Source organism: Alosa sapidissima, chromosome 6 (genome assembly GCF_018492685.1).
Source record: "Alosa sapidissima isolate fAloSap1 chromosome 6, fAloSap1.pri, whole genome shotgun sequence".
In the NCBI taxonomy this organism is placed as follows: Eukaryota; Metazoa; Chordata; class Actinopteri; order Clupeiformes; family Clupeidae; genus Alosa; species Alosa sapidissima.
This window is the reverse complement of record NC_055962.1, coordinates 5,975,420-5,993,361: the sequence shown is the minus strand read 5'-3', so window position 1 is coordinate 5,993,361 and position 17,942 is coordinate 5,975,420. Positions and strand designations below refer to the sequence as shown.

Here is a 17,942-nt window from a genome sequence, read left to right as displayed (position 1 = left end):
ATCGTCACACACTCGTTAAAACACCATCATAAACAAAACACTAATGCAAAATCTATAGGGAGCGCGGCAGTGGCACGATAGGATAGGGGGAGCAGAGCCATTATGGCGTTATCACTCTCGCTCGCTTCCTGAAAGGTCAAGACCCAGTCGGCGGGCGCCGGGGTCATGCCCATATCATGGCGTCGGACGAGTGCAGTAATCAGGACTGTTGGCATGGCACTTTGACGGATGGCACTCGCGGGACGATGAGGTCGCCGTCGCTCCGCCCTTATGCTAATCCAATAAGTCAGCGCGGAGATGACTTAATGCCCAATCTTCTGACCGGAAGGTCAAGAGAAGCACGGCAGAAGACCATCGAGGACCTTTTTTTCCAATCTGATTATTAATGAGGTCCCTCTGAGTTTTTCTCCTCCGTCTTTTCTCTCACTCCTATTCCGTCGCTCTCTCTCTCTCTCGTTCCTCATCTCATCCAATTCACCTTCGTCTGCGTCTGCTTGGCCATGATGCTTAAGCTTAAGATCTCTCATCCACTGACACTTACTAGTCTTTGCCCAAGCATAGGTTCACATAAATCCCCACGCTTGTATGGTCTCGAAACACATCTCTCTCTCTCTCCTCTCTCTCTCTCTCTCTCTCTCTCTCTCTCTCTCTCCCTCTCTCTCTCTCTCTCTCTCTCTCTCTCTCTCTCCGATGGCCAAGCTGACGGATGCTATCTTCCCTTGAGGTGGCGATGCCGTGAACGCCCGCGCACACAAACAATATGGCCCTGAAGGCCAATGAGGTTCCTCTCCACTCCAGTGAGTCCAGATGCAGCTGGGCTGGCGTACCTGAGGCGCACGTCAGAGTGTCCCTATCCTCATTTGCCTTTCAGCTATCTGAGCCAGCACTGGTTATATAGATAAGCATAAACAAACTCACACACACACACACAAATATATACACACATATACATACACACACACACACACACACACACACACACACACACACACACACACACACACACACACACACACTCTCACTCATTCTCTCTCTCTCACTTTCTCTTCCAGTCTGTGCCTGTGCCATCCGAACAAAATGAGATCTGAGGAATGTGTGTGAGGAAATTTGTTTTGTAAGGACAATTTTACAGTGTAATAATCTGTCATTTCCTCAAATGAATCTGCTGAATGGTCAAGATTTTAATTCACCCCTTTAATGGCTAGATACACAGTGTTCATTCGCGAACCATCCGTTATTATTACACTAAAGCTGGCGGCGAGGTCAGGTCACGTAGCCTCCAATGTCTGCTTAACGCATCTGCTACATCACGGGAGGGGTGACATCTCATCTCTGCTACGGGGCTGAAGGTCCTTCCGCTAGGGTCCTGATGAGCCACTTAACCCCAGTCATATTGGAGATGCGTCGGCCATGAACTGGTGCAGAGCTCTGTGATAATATGATTATGGGCAATCACATAAAACCAACAGAGTGGGGGGGGGGGGGGTCTGTGTGGAGGTTAAGGAAAGCTAATAAATAACTCCAGTCTTGGACATACCATAAACTAAGCCTTCCGAGAGAGATATACAAGGCATCACAGGGGACAGGGACACAGGGAGAGGATTATCGCTTGTAAAGATACTGGACAAGGAGAGCCTTGGGTGGACCATGGGAAAGTGGGAAAAAAGTCCCCAACTGTGTGAGAGGACTTAAGAGTTGACAGCGGGATTTGTGGGCTCACCTCCTACCGTGAGACGACATGATTCAGAGTTTGTGTTTACTAAGTCACTCCAGGGAGCATGTTGACCCCGTTCAGACATGGTGTGAGTTTTATATGGTTCATGAGCTGCTTCAGCAGGGGATATGGCTTTAAAGCAGCCTCTTCTTTTCCTCTACCTTACTGTCACCCCAGCAAATCTTTTGTGTTTGTTTAGGGGGATAGGATGGGGTTTTGATAATATATCGTTCTTTATTTTTGTTTACATTTATTGACAACACTACAAGTGAAATGACATAGTGAATGGATTTAGTAGCATCCACTGATTTGACCTGAGGTGAATGGGACTGATATGAGCTGAACTGTGTGCATCTGACTCACCTGAGCATAGTGGTGGTGTGATGACCGACTGACCCTGTGGACGCTCCAAACCCCCTCCAGGTAGTGCTGGGCGTGGACAGGCAGAGGGGTGACTTTGGCCAGACAGGGGGGCGGAGGACCTCCTGACGCCCCACTAGGCGCCCACCCTTGATCTCTCTGCTTGTCCCCTGACGCTGACGCTCCATAGGGCTTGGCCGATGACCTGGCGTGGGAACTCTGGATTGACCAATCTTGCGATGTCTGGTGCGCCGAGGGTAACGTCACGACGCTCTGTGCGGCTGGCCGGGGTGGGAACCCAGAGAAGGGTCCTGGCTGCGGGTCGGGCATATCTCTGGCTAGCTCGAGGGCCTTCTGCAGGGCGAGGCGTCTCAGATAGTGCAGGGGGGTGCCACACACCTCACAAGAGCTCCCAGCATGCCTCCCTCGGGGCGGCCATTCCAACGCTTGGAGCTTGTCAAGCAGGAACGCCGCAAAGCTGGGATCCTGCAGAGAGATGGCAGGTCATTAGCCATATGTTTTGGTATGAGCAATATTCAGTCAAGGAAAACGAGTGCAAATGGAACTTGTCTGGGTTGGCCTGGCAGGAAAAGCATGGCCATTCAATCTGACACTGTGTCGTTTAATATGTGACAGGATTCTGAATAACATAGCAGAAAAAAAAGAAGAGAAGGCTTTTTTACTGTACTGTTCACTTCAAAATTCAGTATGTAGGCTAACAGTATAAATCAGTGAACAGTATAAAAAATATACCAAACCAAAAACACACATAAGTAGGTATACCAATGCACACGCCCACACATAGACACTTAAACTCACAAACAAAAACAGATGTGTTCGGGGAAAAGAGAATTGCACATGCCATTGGATGCGATGTCAACAAGGATCCAAAGCAGACTGCATCTGTTAGCAGACTAAATGATACCTTTCAAGGCACTGTGTGATCTCAACAAACCACATGCTGTGAGAGAATAATGAACCTTTTTACAGCAGTGTCCATTGGTAACATTTAGAGACAAATAACACCTGGAGGCTAACATTGATTCCCAACCTGTTGGCAGTTTATACATCAAATAGACGTAGCATGGAGGGATGCAGCGATCTGTTCAGCCTCCGCAGAGACACTTTGCCTTTTCTAAAAGCCTTCATTTCACCTGATTTGGTGAGGAGTAATAGAACAAGAGCAGTAGGGGTAAGTGCCTTTCAAGACACCAAAGCGAGAGATCTCTTTTTCCCTTTAAATGCTAATGCTAATAAGAGAGGCTAATTGTTCCAGAAAATACTCCAGAACGCTTTGCATAAGGGTTACCTCAATGGCAGATGCAACGCAGTGGAAGAATAACGTGTTGGTAAGCAATAATTATGGGGGGTTTTTACAATGTACTTGTAACAACACGTTTGTAAGCCTGTAGGACCACATTTTTACTTATCATGGACTTTCAAACTAAATCCGCTTCTTTCTAATACACATTACACAAAAGGATACATGCAATCATACAAAAGTAATTACACTAAAGGATACATGCAATCATACGAAAGTAATTACACTAAAGGATGCACGCAATTACACGACAGGAATTCTGTGCTACTTGACCTGAAACATAAGGCAATTTGCCAAAAGTGCAGATCTCTGTCTGGCCCACAATCTACGGAGGCCATTTGGCCTGTCATCAATGACACTTCACCATAACAAAGGTGAGCTTGTGGGGTAAGCAACAAGTCCAACATACAGCTCCTATCTTAATTACTTTGCCTGGAGCCTTAAGCTGAACTTGAGCACATGCTGATCCAACCCAACAGCTGTCCTTACCTCAGCACAATGCATCACCCCCATAGCCCCGCGGCCGACATTGTATATAAAAGCTGATTTAGGAGTCCTAATAAACTCAGCCGCGGCCTTCCTGCTGATGCTTCTCCGTCACGCATGAGGACCTCACCGACCGCCAATCACCCCACCCCACCCCAACCCAACCCGCTCCACCCATCCACCCACCCGGCATTACTGTCGCCCCAAGTTTATGCGTGCGGGAGTTAAGGGGGAGGTCAGGGATGGAGCGGGGCCCCTCATCGGTATGGCGAAGCGTGCTGATTGAGTGCTTTTGTCTGGGTCTAGAGGATCGTAAGGCGAGAGAGTTCACTGGGGAGGACCCGGGGACGGCTGTGCCAGATGCCTCCAATCTGTTCGCACATCCCCAGGAGCGGTGGCCATTTCTACGACCTGTTTGAATTTGACTTTGTTACGTTTTTGTTTTTGCTGTGCCTTCACTTTTCAGACTCGCCAGGGAGAGGTCATATACATTTCCATAAAATGTGTTCCCACAATGTGCCACTATTTTTACTCATAGTGATCTTTCCCATGTTTATATTTCCTGTAAGAACAATATTTGTCAAGTTTTACACTAATCACATGATGAAAGGGACTAGAGCAGTCAGTAGGCCTGGCCACAAGTAACAGGTTCTGAGAACCAGGCAGCTGCAAAACTGCAAATTGGATGTCAATTTGGCATAAGGCGACCAGATTTCTGAAACAAAATCCGGGGCAATCAATTGGGGTACTCATTAATTTGGGTACTCATTAAACTGTTTACACGCTTTGAGGACAAACAAATAGGACTGAACATAAGAGCTAACAATTGTTCCATTAGTTCATCAATATAAATTCAAGTTGATCCAGTTTTCCAAACACATTTCCTCTCAGCTTCCTAATTTCCAACTGTAAATGTTGGGCACAAGTCCAGGCACACAATTAAAACCCACTCACTCAAAGCTGCAAGAATATTTCTGCGTTACTCAACACCAAGCTCAGCTCTGGTGATTTTTCCTCATTTCTTTCCTTTATAGCATAACAGGTGCACAGTTTCTAAGGACCATTTGTCAGACACAAACATGAAATCACAGAACTTGTGTTGCACTGACGACCCTCCTTCCCCCTTAGACCATGGCCACTATAAGGCCTGGCGAGAACCACAGGGCGGCCCATTGTAGTCGGGGCTTAAGACGAGGCTGTCGTCTGCTTTGGCTATTGTGGCCACTGGGGTTTGGTGGCCTTTGTGGGACAAGCGCACAAAAAAAAAGGTCACTGACCCTTTCATCATGAGTCAACACCCTCCAATGGGCCCTGTGCTGCCTCGGCTCCACCCCACGCGTGTAGCAGCCCTGTTGTCTCCAGACTGGGGGGGTGAGGGGCTTAGCACGGGCGCGTAGGCACACTTCAGGGCCACTTCAGAGGAGCACATTGTGGCAGTGACGTGCTGCGACCCCACCAGGCCGGGACCACCTGTGCCTCTCCTTTCACCACCCAGACGACACAATGCGAGGGATAGACTTGCGGAGGAGTGGCGGTAAACATGATATACAGCGCCACATGTCTGCAAAGGGGGCTCACAGATGCAGTGGCCTGCGTTTTCCCACAGGTATCAGATGAACGCCTCTCTGAGCATGTGACAAGAGAGAGAGAGACATTCTCAGGAACGAAACATGCAACATAACATGTCCTCTCTGGCACAATGCACAGAATTAGGACATGATGACAAAAAGAGTGAGATAGTAGGAAATAGTGTTTGTAGATCCCAATGTGGACTGAGTGATTAATAAACCTACTGAGGCTTCATCAGTGAAGACATGCAATGTCAACATGTGCTGGCTGATTGCATTCTCCATTGAGAAACAATTGCCTGTGAAGCAATTTTCTGTCCTGTTAAGCAACCATTGACCTGACAGGAAAAGTAAGAGAAAGGGCTGGATGGGAGATTTTTCCCCCCACTTTCTAACACAAAAGGAATCTGAGCCTCGCATCAAGAATGGATGAAAGACCTGGTGCAGCACAGCACGTTTCTCGGATATAATCTCAGATTTTTACACACAGCTTTGACAAAGACAAAAAAAAGAAAGAAAGGCAGAACTTCCTGCCAGTAGTGAGAGTCCCTACTTTCTCACACAAGTGTGACTTCCTGTCGGAGATCATGGAGTCTGGCTGTGAACTTGCCACACAATGATGCCTGGGCCTGTTTTCTTAAACTTTTAACACCTATTCATAAAAAAGCGTCAGGGTCAAAGCAGCCACAGTTGGTGTCCAGTTGGTGTTTAAACAACAACAACAAAACAACAAAACCACTCTCTCCCCTGCCTTCACAAAAACGTTACGACCACTGTGAGATGCCCAGGCTTTAGAATAGAGGCCTGGCTCCACTGGGTTGTTAAGGCACAGTTAAAGAGTGTGTTTACAGCTGTAGCCAGTCTGACCCGAAGGTCCGCTCAGACTTTCCCATTCGCATACTGAAACACCCACATCCACTTGTTCCGCCATTAAAGAGTGCTAGAATCCACTGAATACAGACTCAGGGCTTATATAAGACACATTAAAGAAGAGCCCTTAAATCGCAGAATTACTGACTACAGAATCCTTGCAGACATATATTGCTCAGCAGAAGAAAGAAAATAAGCTGAATCCACTGTGCAAAAATCAAGCTACGAGAACAATACTCAAAGGCACAGTAGTAGCTTGTGAAAAATATCTACGTTGAGGAAATAAAGACGCTGTTCGGAAGGAAATAAAGGCGCCGGTCGGAATGAAATACATTCCAATTCAGAGCAGCTTAAAAGCTACAGTTGAATTCTTCTGCCTCATTGAATGAAGGATGCCTACCAGTCTGCAAGAACAAGACTGACAATAACTACACAAAGTACAAAATAAAACAAACAGCACAGTTACAGGCATAGCTATATCACCTTGTGCACTGTGTTAAATTCAGTCCTACCTCTGGTGTCTGAAAGTTCGTTCCAAGATGGTTAGAAGTTTCCAAAGGCAGTTTTTTTCTTCTGTGCTAGTGTGAAGTCTTCAGGCTCTCAGAGTCAACTGAGGAGCAGGCTGAGGGACTGAGGGGTCTGAAGGGCCCATGGGCGGACCTGCTCTCACAGGGCCCCCATAAATCACCTCTTAGCCTATAAATCACCTCCCCGAAATTTCAGGGATGGCCCTTCATCCCTGCAGTTGTCTGTTGACTATCTTTACTTTTCCTTGTTTTTCTTTTTATAGCAACAGTTGCTAACCAAAACCAAATTATATCACTTAGCAAACATGAGAATGCAAATGTGCATGTCCACAGTTACAACAAATGGCTGTTGTTGTAGTGTTCAAATATTTACAAGATTGATTACTGCCATCATAACAAGACAAAATAAGGGAACAGGATAAAAATTCACCAGCCCACTAGTTCAGCCAGGGCTAGAGGGCTAGCTAAATTAAAAAGAATGATAATTTTATGAATCTAAACTAATGAACTGCTTTCCAGCAGGAACTGAGTTGTCTCAGCAGCTAATGAAAACTGCCTGGATACCTCTGCACTCCCCTGCTGCCCAGAGTGGCAGCTTCCCTGCATTTATTTACATTGCTAAAGCCCTCAAGCTGGCGGAGGTGGAGCACGTCTGTGCTGTCTGCTGTTTTCACAAGAGCGCTGGGGTCGTAAACATTACACAGACAACACCACAATGATGCCTCCTTGCCTCTACAGAGACAGCATAGGACTACACAGCGGCTAGGTTAGCCATATTGCATTATTCAATGATGAAATCCTTAACAAAAAGAGAATTTAGTTGAAGCGCAGATATCTTTGTTCTTGTGTAAAACAAGCATTTTAATTACATAGATACTGCCTCTCATTGATACTTGATGCAACAGATACTGCCTACTGCTGTAGCATTCCCTTCATGTCTAGACTGTGTATTTGGGACACACAGGTAGAAAGGTGGGTCCAGAAGCAGTGGGACCAAAACAATGTCAACATGAATTACAGTGGTGACATTTCCCAACTCCTCAGGTTGTCTTGAGAGCAGGTCCTCTTTGTTACTAGGAGCCGCTAGCCTTTCCTCCCCTGGTAACTGCTGAGATGTGCATATTCATGCGAGTGCAGACAGCAGACGTCTAATTAAAATACCTGTGTAGAGCTTGTCGTCAGGGGACATCCCAGAATGCTAAGCAAGAGTTTACTGGCATCCCAAACACGTAAATATGGCATGTGATTTAGGCGTCACCCATAATTATGCACTGTAAAGTGTAGCTCTAATCAGTGCTACATTTTTGACCCACTTCACTCTTGACTTGATTGAGTCAAATATATTGTAAAGACTATTTTCATTGCTTCTTTTTTTACTGCATTGTCTCTTTTTAAAATAATAACACCAAAATAATTGAGTCATCTGAGGAAATGTCGGCAGGTCACTAGGCCTTCTACTACTAGCCCAAAGGATGCTTCAAGGTTCTATTCTATCCTGGGGGCAGCTACTGCTCATTATTGACTGCATATCAACAGCATGTGCGAGAGAACTGTCTCAGTCTGATACAAAAGAAGGAATCATTTGTCGTTAACCTGTATGTGTGAGGTGTGAATTACCACTGAGTATTTATTATTCTTGTCTTAAAGGTTTCCAGATCTATAAGGGAGAACAGGGTAAGTTGAGCATAGGGGTAAAATGAGCCACCCCTTTTTTCTAGGAAACCGTAAACTAATGTGACAGCATTTTAAGAAAGAGGGAATCATTCTTTACAATCTATGGAAAGGTACATCACATGGCAAATGTGGTTAAAAATATATATATATATGGGTAAAAATAGGCCTATGTTTTTGCTCTCCAAGTGGATTCCATTCATGTCCAGAGTTAGGGTGATTTAGAGAAAATGTCAATAGAACAACATTCTGATGCATTACAACCTCAATTGGTGCCCTTTAAAGCTATGATGTGAGGGCTTTTAGTTGCTATGCGGCTCAGCTCTGGACATAAATAAGGCCCCAACTGTAGCCAGTTTTAAATCTAGACTTAAGACCAAACTGTTCTCAGATGCTTTCTGCTAACTGCGCTAAGTTACAAATTCTGAACCTGCCTTGATTATTCTACCTTGTCTTTTATTACTTTTTTACTACTTTTGCCTTTGTTTTTTTGCTTATTAAATATTCTTTATTTTAAAATGATTTTACCTTGTGCGTTTTATTCTTTTTATTATGATCTTTATTATTATTCTTTACTTTTTAAACTATTCTTTGACTATTGCCCTTCTATGCTTTTATCAGCTATTCCTGTTTGCTCTTGTTTATGTAAAGCACATTGAATGACCTCTGTGTATGAAATGCACTATTAAAGTTGACTTGACATGGGGTAAGTTATGCCACGAGACTTATTTGCAGTGAGCACATTTCTTTACCCTTATACTGTAAGTTATCAAAGAGTTGTTGGTTACAGAAGTTGTAGAACACTTTGAATTTTTGTTTGGTGTGAATGATGAAGAATGTAAAAAATGGCTCATCTTACCCCATTCTTCTATGTTATTTAAAGCCACTGCCCTCTGTGTATGTGCTGATTAGCCTGATTTCAGGGCTTCCTTCATGCAGGTGTTTGGCCATACATTCATGTAATGAAGAAAAACAGTGCATTCATCTGAATAGTGTGTCGGCATATTTATGCCAACGGAGCACAAGTTCACTTGTCTGGTCTCTTGTGAATCTCCACAATTGGCTACTTCTAAGCCAATTAGCAGACAGGAAACAGGAAGTCAACCATATAACCACTGACAGCAGAGTAGGCTATCCATCCTGGGATGTGGACTGCAGTTCTGGAACACCTGACAGCACAGAACAACACTTACCATTCATTAGTGGTTTAGAACCAAGACAGAGAAAGTAGTCACAGACAGAGTGTGAAGCAATGACAGAAATACAGAAATGTACCACACCATGTTCTGTGGTATAATGGATACTGGCTGTCAGTCATTAGGACAGATAGGGACATTTCTCTCTATTAAGTGCAAACAGATTGCTACCATGCAAAAGGTCATCTACTTAAAAAGACTGTGTAGGTTGTCTCATTTGTGTTCCAGTGTACTCTTAGGTACACCGAGACACTGAAATAATGTAATTATGTACAGTATAGGCAAGTTGAATTAATGAATTCATAATATGTCAGTACAAAAACCCTACCCATCCACATGGGATCTAGTAGATGAATCCAGACAGTCAGTTATTGAGTTTTGAACACAGTGGCTACACATTGCATTTAACAATATTCTTTAAAATGCTCTGCAGCAATTTCAGGGTTAAACAATGTACCTGGTCCTGTGTTAAAGCACCCAGAACAGTGAATTCGTTTGATGACCATGGAGTCACCTAAAGAAGGGCCTATTTATGAACAGACTGCTGTTGTCTCAGAATGATCCACTCACTTCCCAACATTCTTGCTTGCTAATCAACTGAACTCTTCATGAATGCAAATGTGATCACTGATTAGGCATAATTGTCGCAGTGGTGATTCCAGAAATAAAATATAAAAAATTACCACTCATTCCATCTGGATGACTGCGTACACAACAGTCCATTCTCTTTAAGGTCAGATAGCCCTGTACTGCCCTCACCTCCTCGTCTGAAGAAGACCCATGGACTCCGAGCGAGAGTGAAGTCATGGACAGCACCAGAACAGGGGCTAATGACACAGGCGTAATTGACTATGAGGCAAGTGGGAAATTCTAATGGTGCGGCTTAATAGAGCAATTACACTCCATTACCGTCGCATCCCGCCCAATAATCTCCCATTATAACGAGGAAGCGCCCCAATGATGGAACACGCTTTTGATGACACACGATTACATTAAGCGTTCAAGTGGCCACGTTTGATTTTTTTTCTTTCATTTTTTTCTTTTGGATGGCACACTTTTAATGATGACCGCAGTGTGCACCCTGATACCATGTCACCACCAGTTATGAGAACAAATTTCCCCGTGACAAAAGTAGGACAGAGAATAAAGTGGGAGAAGTTGAGTTATATAAGCTTGTTTTATCATTTCTGACTTCTGGCAAATAGGCAGGTACATAGAACCACATACACAAGCATGTAAACACATAAATATACCCTTTCTCCAGACACACACACACACAGAGGGAGAGAGAGAGACACACACACACACACACACATACATACACACACATACAGAGTAACATTTCTCTGTAAATGTGTGAGCATGGGGCCTTTGTGAGTAAACGGATGACTGTGATCATGGTGTGAAGCAACTGGCAGTCCTAGGCATGGAGTAATGGGGTAATAAATTAAAAGCCCTTCCCCCTACACCCTACACCCTACTCCCAGTCCCCAGTTTGTTGCAGTGGGGTGCTGGTGATTGACAGCACATTAATCTATATGCAGCCTTCGCATGGAGGTCTGCAGAGCAGGAAAAACAACAGGCAATCGCCATGGAAACGTAAACATACAGTAAATCTTTGATGAGGCCACACTCAGGCGGGGTTGGGTGTGTGTGTGAGTGTGTGTGTGTGTGGTGATGGTGGTGTGTGTGTGTGTGTGTGTGTGTGTGTGTGTGTGGTGGTGGTGATGGTGGCGGTGGTGTGTGTGTGTGTGTGTGTGTGTGTGTGTGTGGACGGGGGGGGGGGGGGGGGGGTGATAGTGATGAACAGACTTTTATTCCTGAATTCCTGAGTATGTTTTTATCCTTCGAAACAGCTCTGACAAGGAAAAGCGCGGCCGTGATTTGTTTACCTCAGGTTGCTACGTATGTGTGCATACAAGACTCTCAGATACAGATCAAAGCCATGCAGGTGTCAGATGAGAGTGCTGTTACATAAGTGAACCTAGTTGCATGGAATATATATTCAAACATTCAAAAGACAACCATGCTCCTTCCATAAGCACTGTTAGGGCATTGCATAAGATGGGCGGGGGGGTTGTGTTTGTGTGTCCCAGTTAGTAGAGATGCTATATCAAACAGAATATATACAGGATCCATCATATAACAAAAAAAAAAAAACGGGGCACAAAGTTATGTTATCTACTGAAGGCTCAAAGGGGGCTAATCCTCATCCTGATTGCTATGGACTTCTATTGTTGCCAAGCAGCAAGCCTTTGGAGCACATTAACAATGGCCATTTAGCCATTACATCAACTGGGACTAGAAGGACAATGCCCGAGGCCATTTGGCAGTCGCTTCCCCTGGTTTGCTTAACATTCAAATGAGACACACAAGGTCCCCAGCTAAGACTGTCAGCTCAGTGGAAAGGCAGGGTGGGGTGGGGGGGGGGGGGGGGGGGGGGGGTCACTCGCTGTGCTAAATGAAGATGGGGAATCAAAATGTCTCGGTTAGGGTCTGATCACGTACCAGGCCTTCTGGTTGGATGTGGCAGCAGAGAAGCGAGATGATATGGCTGAGACGGATGCGATGAGGGGAGGCGAGGAGAATTGGTCCACCAGTGGCATAAAAAACCAAGGAGCCACTGAAGCATCATTAACGCTAAAGCACTCCGTATCAGTGTAGCAAATTAGCAGAAGGATAAATGCGATTAACTGTACAAAATGAGCAAAATTGAAAAAAGAAAAAAAAATCAATTTTTTTCAACACTGAACTGAAATAATCTCATCTCGTGGACTTAAATTATCTCTTTTTTCATTCTCATATGCATGTTTGTTCAGATTTATATCAACTTGGCCCAGAGGCACAATTACACTGATGGCTTTTGCTTCATTTAAGAGTAAAGAGGGGTTTTTTTCATTGAATGGAGAGAAAAAAAGCCACAGTATAGACTACACACAGGGCTCAGGGAGAGACAGATCAAAAAATGAGCTCTCCCCAAATCCCCAAATACCGCTTCATACACAATTATCTGTATTAGATCAAGGTTAGGAGGAACACGGCAGCAAAACATCAAGGCTACAATAACACACCAGAGGGATAGGTGTGTGTGTGTGTGTGTGTGTGTGCACTGGTAATGCCCACACTCATTTAATTTGATGAGATTGCTATTTAGACCTTATGCACAATTTCTTGGTCGTAGTATCAGAAAAAGAATATATATATATATATATGATGGCTACCTTTAATGAGTGACATAGACCAGCTCCTGTATATTGCTGCATGGTGTAACACATTTGAATGCATGGTACACAAGTAAAAGCAAAACAGAAAAATATTTTTTTTCCCTAATGATGCATTAGTGAGTGCAGATGGCTATCATTCATATGAAACCCAGTGGTTTTCAAACTTTTTTTGTCATTCCCCACTTTGGAGGTGGGGGATTTTTAAGCCCCATCTGACCCTATCAACCCGGCAAAATGGTAGCATATATATTTTTTCCACATTTTGATTCCACGTTAGATTTCCCGCCTCGATAAGCTGGATCAGATGTTATTTGAATTCACATGTCGGTCTGTTTATGACTGTTATGTTTGTGTGTGGCTATTTTGTTTTGATCTTCCTTGTCAAAAAAGAAAGACATTATTAAAAATAGGCAAAAAACAAATGTCCTGCTGTTCCTCGCGCCCCACCTGTCATGTCTCTGTTCCCCACTAGTGGGGCCCACCCCACACTTTGAGAACACGTTTAGAGGGATCACTTCTTCATTTAGTGATCTGGCTCTGTTTTCACCAGAAGGCCTCAGTCCATCTGGAAACAAAGATGAGATTGGCCAAGAAGATTTTCTTAGACCTGACCAATCAATGACCCTTAGACCTGACCAATCAATGACCCTTAGGGAATTGGTATCAGTAGCAACTACTAAGTAGTGCTGTGATTTGTAGTCTCGCTATGACAATGCATACCTTTTGAGTGGTAAGCACAACATTGAAATCAATGTTCATTAGAATTGACAGAAGGGATACAATCAGAGAAATCTGAGCTGAGCTGAAACTCAGCTTTGCGAGGGAAAGGTTTAACGACTCTTCTCCTTTGAGGTAAAGTAAGCATGGCCAAACTGCTTCCACTATCATTTTGATGGATGCACAGTGGCAGACTGCCATCCTCTCCAAAATATCTCTATTAAGGGTATTAAGACAGCAATGAAAGCAATGAAAATTTGTAGTCTGGAAACACCAGGCAGAACAATGCTCCCTTGGTAGCAAACCCAAGGAATCCAAGAGAAAACATTCTATTAATAGTGACACGTCCCTGACAGTTAATTAGCAACTTCATCCGTAGAGTGACAGAATGAGTTTGGGCCTAATCATTACAAGTTGTCTTTCACCTTGCTTTGCCTTGACATCTTTTATATCCTTTGCATGTGGTTAATAACCTTTGGATTTTATGATTATGGTTGCATATATTTTCTTAGTGATTGAAATATCACACTTTGACAAGTAATCTGTTCTAACGAGTTCTTTTATATGTTAGAAGGCAGGTCACCCTCAAAACACTGCACAACAAGTCATATTTTACTGACACAATGTGGCACCTTTCCACAGAAATGTAGAATTCTAAATCCGACCACTGGCAACTCAAGAAAAAGTACTATGTACGCAATCGTGTCTGATAAGTAGTCCACGTTTTCACACAAGTATTTCTGTTTTAACTTCTGATTGATCATGAGAGTGGTAGTGGCATACTGATAATTACAATATTCTACTCACTCAGTCCCTTCTGATGCATCTTGGATTAGCCTGCACCAAGGATTAATCATTAGCAGTGGCTCTAATCTCTGTAAACTGTGACTTCCACTCTTATCCTCTTCTCATCTGTGTGTGTGTGTGTGTGTGTGTGAGAGAGAGAAAGAGAGAGGGGATGGGATGAAACTCCGATAGGCACACACCTTGCATTTAGACAGGCAATTAGCAGGGTCTCTTTAGCATGCGAGGCCACGCTCTGCTGATGTGAACTGTGCAACTGGCGGAGTCAGAGGTCACTGGATCCCCAAGTGTAAGCACCGTAACCCCCCCCTCAGCACCGTAACCCCCCCCCCCCCCCCCCCCCCCCCCCCCCCCCCCCAGCACCGTAACCCCCCCCCCGACACACACACACACACACACACACACACCACCCTTTCCCTCCTTGAGACTCGCAGAGGACCTCCGCCTGTTTGCTTTGCTGAAATGAGTTTTTTTTTCCCCCAGCTATCAGCTTCGTCTTCCTGTATCGGCCCATGGAGTGTTGAAGAAATGCGCTGGGAGTCTTGTGGTCTTCGGCGGCAGAAATCTCATTACAGATTGTTTGATTGCTCCGGGTCCTTCGCCACTCTTGGCGGAATGCATTGAAAACACACTCATCACAGCCTCTTTTGCTGAATCCCCCCCCCCCCCCCCCCCTACATTTAAATGAATTTCGCCCGAGAATTGGCAGAGCTGGATCATTTTAACAGCTAAATGATGTCCTCAATCATTTAGATGAATAGGCAGCCGACTGTTGACTGGCGGTGAGAACGGCATTTTGTAATCAATAATCTCTCGGCTCTTCCCGTGAAAGTTCAGTGGAGGCCTGGAGCAGGTTCAACTCCACACGGTCTTTCCTCGCACTGAAGGCTTTCTCTGGGGTTCTGGGGTTGCTCCTGCTAATGCTTTGCCAATGCAAAAGGTAGTTAATGAAATGAAGGACTGATTCCACAGAACAAGAGGCTTCTCTTAATGACCACCAGTCTGCAGAGGCATGCATCCTCGAGCAATCACCTTCCCAATATGTGAGTTAGGTGACAAAAAAGCCGAAGGTGGGATCCAGAAACATCTTAAGCATGCTAGTTATGTCTCTTCACATCACCTAATGTGATTACTTCTTTGCGGAATGCAACTAAATGGATTATGGCTAACAACATCTATGGGTACACACACACACACACACACCACAGAGACACACACACACACACACACACACACACACACACACACACACACACACACACACACACATTAGAACAATGGGTTAGGGGTCTTTTTATATGATCTCCAAAGGTTATGAGAAACAGGATTATATGTGACAAACACAACATACTCCGCTGTGCCAGCTCATTCAGGTGATTGTCATACATAACAGAGGAAGAGGTGAAAGTTCAACCTATTACTATTCTTTAAAGCTCGTAACCAGGACATCATACAAGATGTACATGGAAACTCCATTTTCAAACGGTATGAGAAACATTATGGGACTGCATTTGGATCACATTAATGCAAATTGACATAAGAAGTTAACATCAAACACAGCTGGCTTTTATTCTAAACACACCCACTATTGCCTCATTGTTATTCTCCCAGAGTTCCTCTGAGACAAGAAACCAGTAACCTAGCGATGAGCTTGTGCATTGTTTTAATTTTTCCTGGCCAGTTTGTGTTGATAATTGCTGATAATTAGCAGAATGTGTAATCAGTCAGCGGAGCACCGGCCTCTGTCATTTAAATTACAGTCATTTGCTTGGTTTACAGCAAACAAAAACATCACTGCACATTCCTTTAGCCTACAACAAATACAATGTGGCTATGTCCATGTTAGTCACCCAGATGATATACATGTATGTGAGGAATTGTAAAACACCAGTAAGTGAGCAGGTGAAAAGACATCAGTGAGATTGACAGAGATAATACTTTATCAAAACAGACACTTCTAAGGGAAAAGGTAATCAAGCTAAGTGGCAGATTCGTCAGATAATGAAATCCAGAGGATGAACTTCCAGAGTCAGACAGATTAATAAACTTGATAACGGAGTGTAATCAATTTTTTATTAAAGGCTAACACATGTTCATCTCCTAACCACTGATCTGTGCTGGGCCCAGGCCAGGAGCATAATCAACAAGAAAAAGTATACTGGGCAGAAATAAAAATATTCCACGGCCTATGTCAACAAAATAACTATGAAAATATCATATTTAATTTTCCTCTCAGCAGGATTTGACCTTCATTGACTTGTTTTCCAGCCAGGGAGGTCAAAGAGGAGCACGCCAAACCCTAAGCCCAACAACATCAGACGTCCCATTTTCCAACCCTCCCATTGCCCCCCACTGTCATTTCCTGTTTTGACAGGAAGTGGACAATATGGGTAGCTCTTTTTATCTGCCACTCCACTGGACACAATTTTCAAAACATTTTATTGCATTGGCCTCCACCCGTCTAGATTCAAAAGCTTCCAAAAAGTAACTTCCAAAAAGTAACAAACTCTTTTTGCACAACTTTTATCTTTTATCTGGAACACACAGACGTTCCCTGAGAGCTGTGCTTGACAATGCAGGTGTGGCTTAGTCTGAGTCAGACTTTAGCAAATAGGTGACATCTTCGGAGCAGATGGTAGTCTTTATATTACCTTAAACAGGGATGTGTCACAGCAATTTTCCCCAGTTAGATCGTAACGTTAGTGGACAGAGGCAAAGGAGGACTCTTTGAGAGTTTAAGGGCCTTGCCGTTTGCAGGCCATGGCCAGGTGTGGTTCCTAAGGCTATAGCTACAATACAGCTTCAAGTTTTATAACTCAACCAGGCCAACTCCCATAGATCACAATGCCGCACCCCCACCCCTCACTCTCCCGACATACAATTTGGCTTTATTAACTGACTGAGAGGGGGCCAACTACTTCATTGAAAAATAGTTTCAGGTCAACACAGATTTGGAACCTTTAGGCTTTAGAAAAAACGCAACAGCGTCCATGTTGTGTGGACAGCTCCAAGCTGTTTCCTGTGCAAACAAACAATAGTGGCACGAGGCCTGACCACCCCAAAGGGAAATAACCAAGGGGCCTTTAAAGCTGAATACTCATGTGGTTCCCAAATCTCTCTCTTTTCAGTCAAACTGCAAGGGCAACTGAATCTCTAGCTCTATATTTAGGACAATAATGTGGTGATGTGTCTATGCTGCGAAAGAACAATGTGAGTGACAAGACTCCACTATTAAACTGTGTTGACCAGACTCTGTCGGGGAATCCTAGGACATCCTGACAAAATATTTTGGTATTGAGGATACTGAAAGTCAGTGGGCTTCCTCTAGAAAAAAAAAAATGTGTTGTCATCACCGAGGGCTAGTGTGCAGAAAAACATGCAAATCGTGCATCTATCATTTATTGGGCTGTATAAAATACATTGTGTCCCTTGTGATTTTAATCCACTCGCTCAAACGAGCTCCCAGAAACGTGTGTTTGCTGAG

General features: G+C 44.1%; 1 protein-coding gene across 2 annotated transcripts in view; it reads right to left on the bottom strand.

Annotated features, from left to right (window-relative positions):
* Positions 1–17,942, bottom strand: part of kif26aa (kinesin family member 26Aa) — a 90,287-nt gene that overhangs the window by 60,971 nt on the left and 11,374 nt on the right. For both annotated transcript variants that reach the window (XM_042094438.1, XM_042094439.1), the window contains exon 3: positions 2,078–2,560. In XM_042094438.1, coding sequence (XP_041950372.1) covers positions 2,078–2,560 — 483 coding nt within the window. The remainder of the gene's footprint in view (positions 1–2,077; positions 2,561–17,942) is intronic.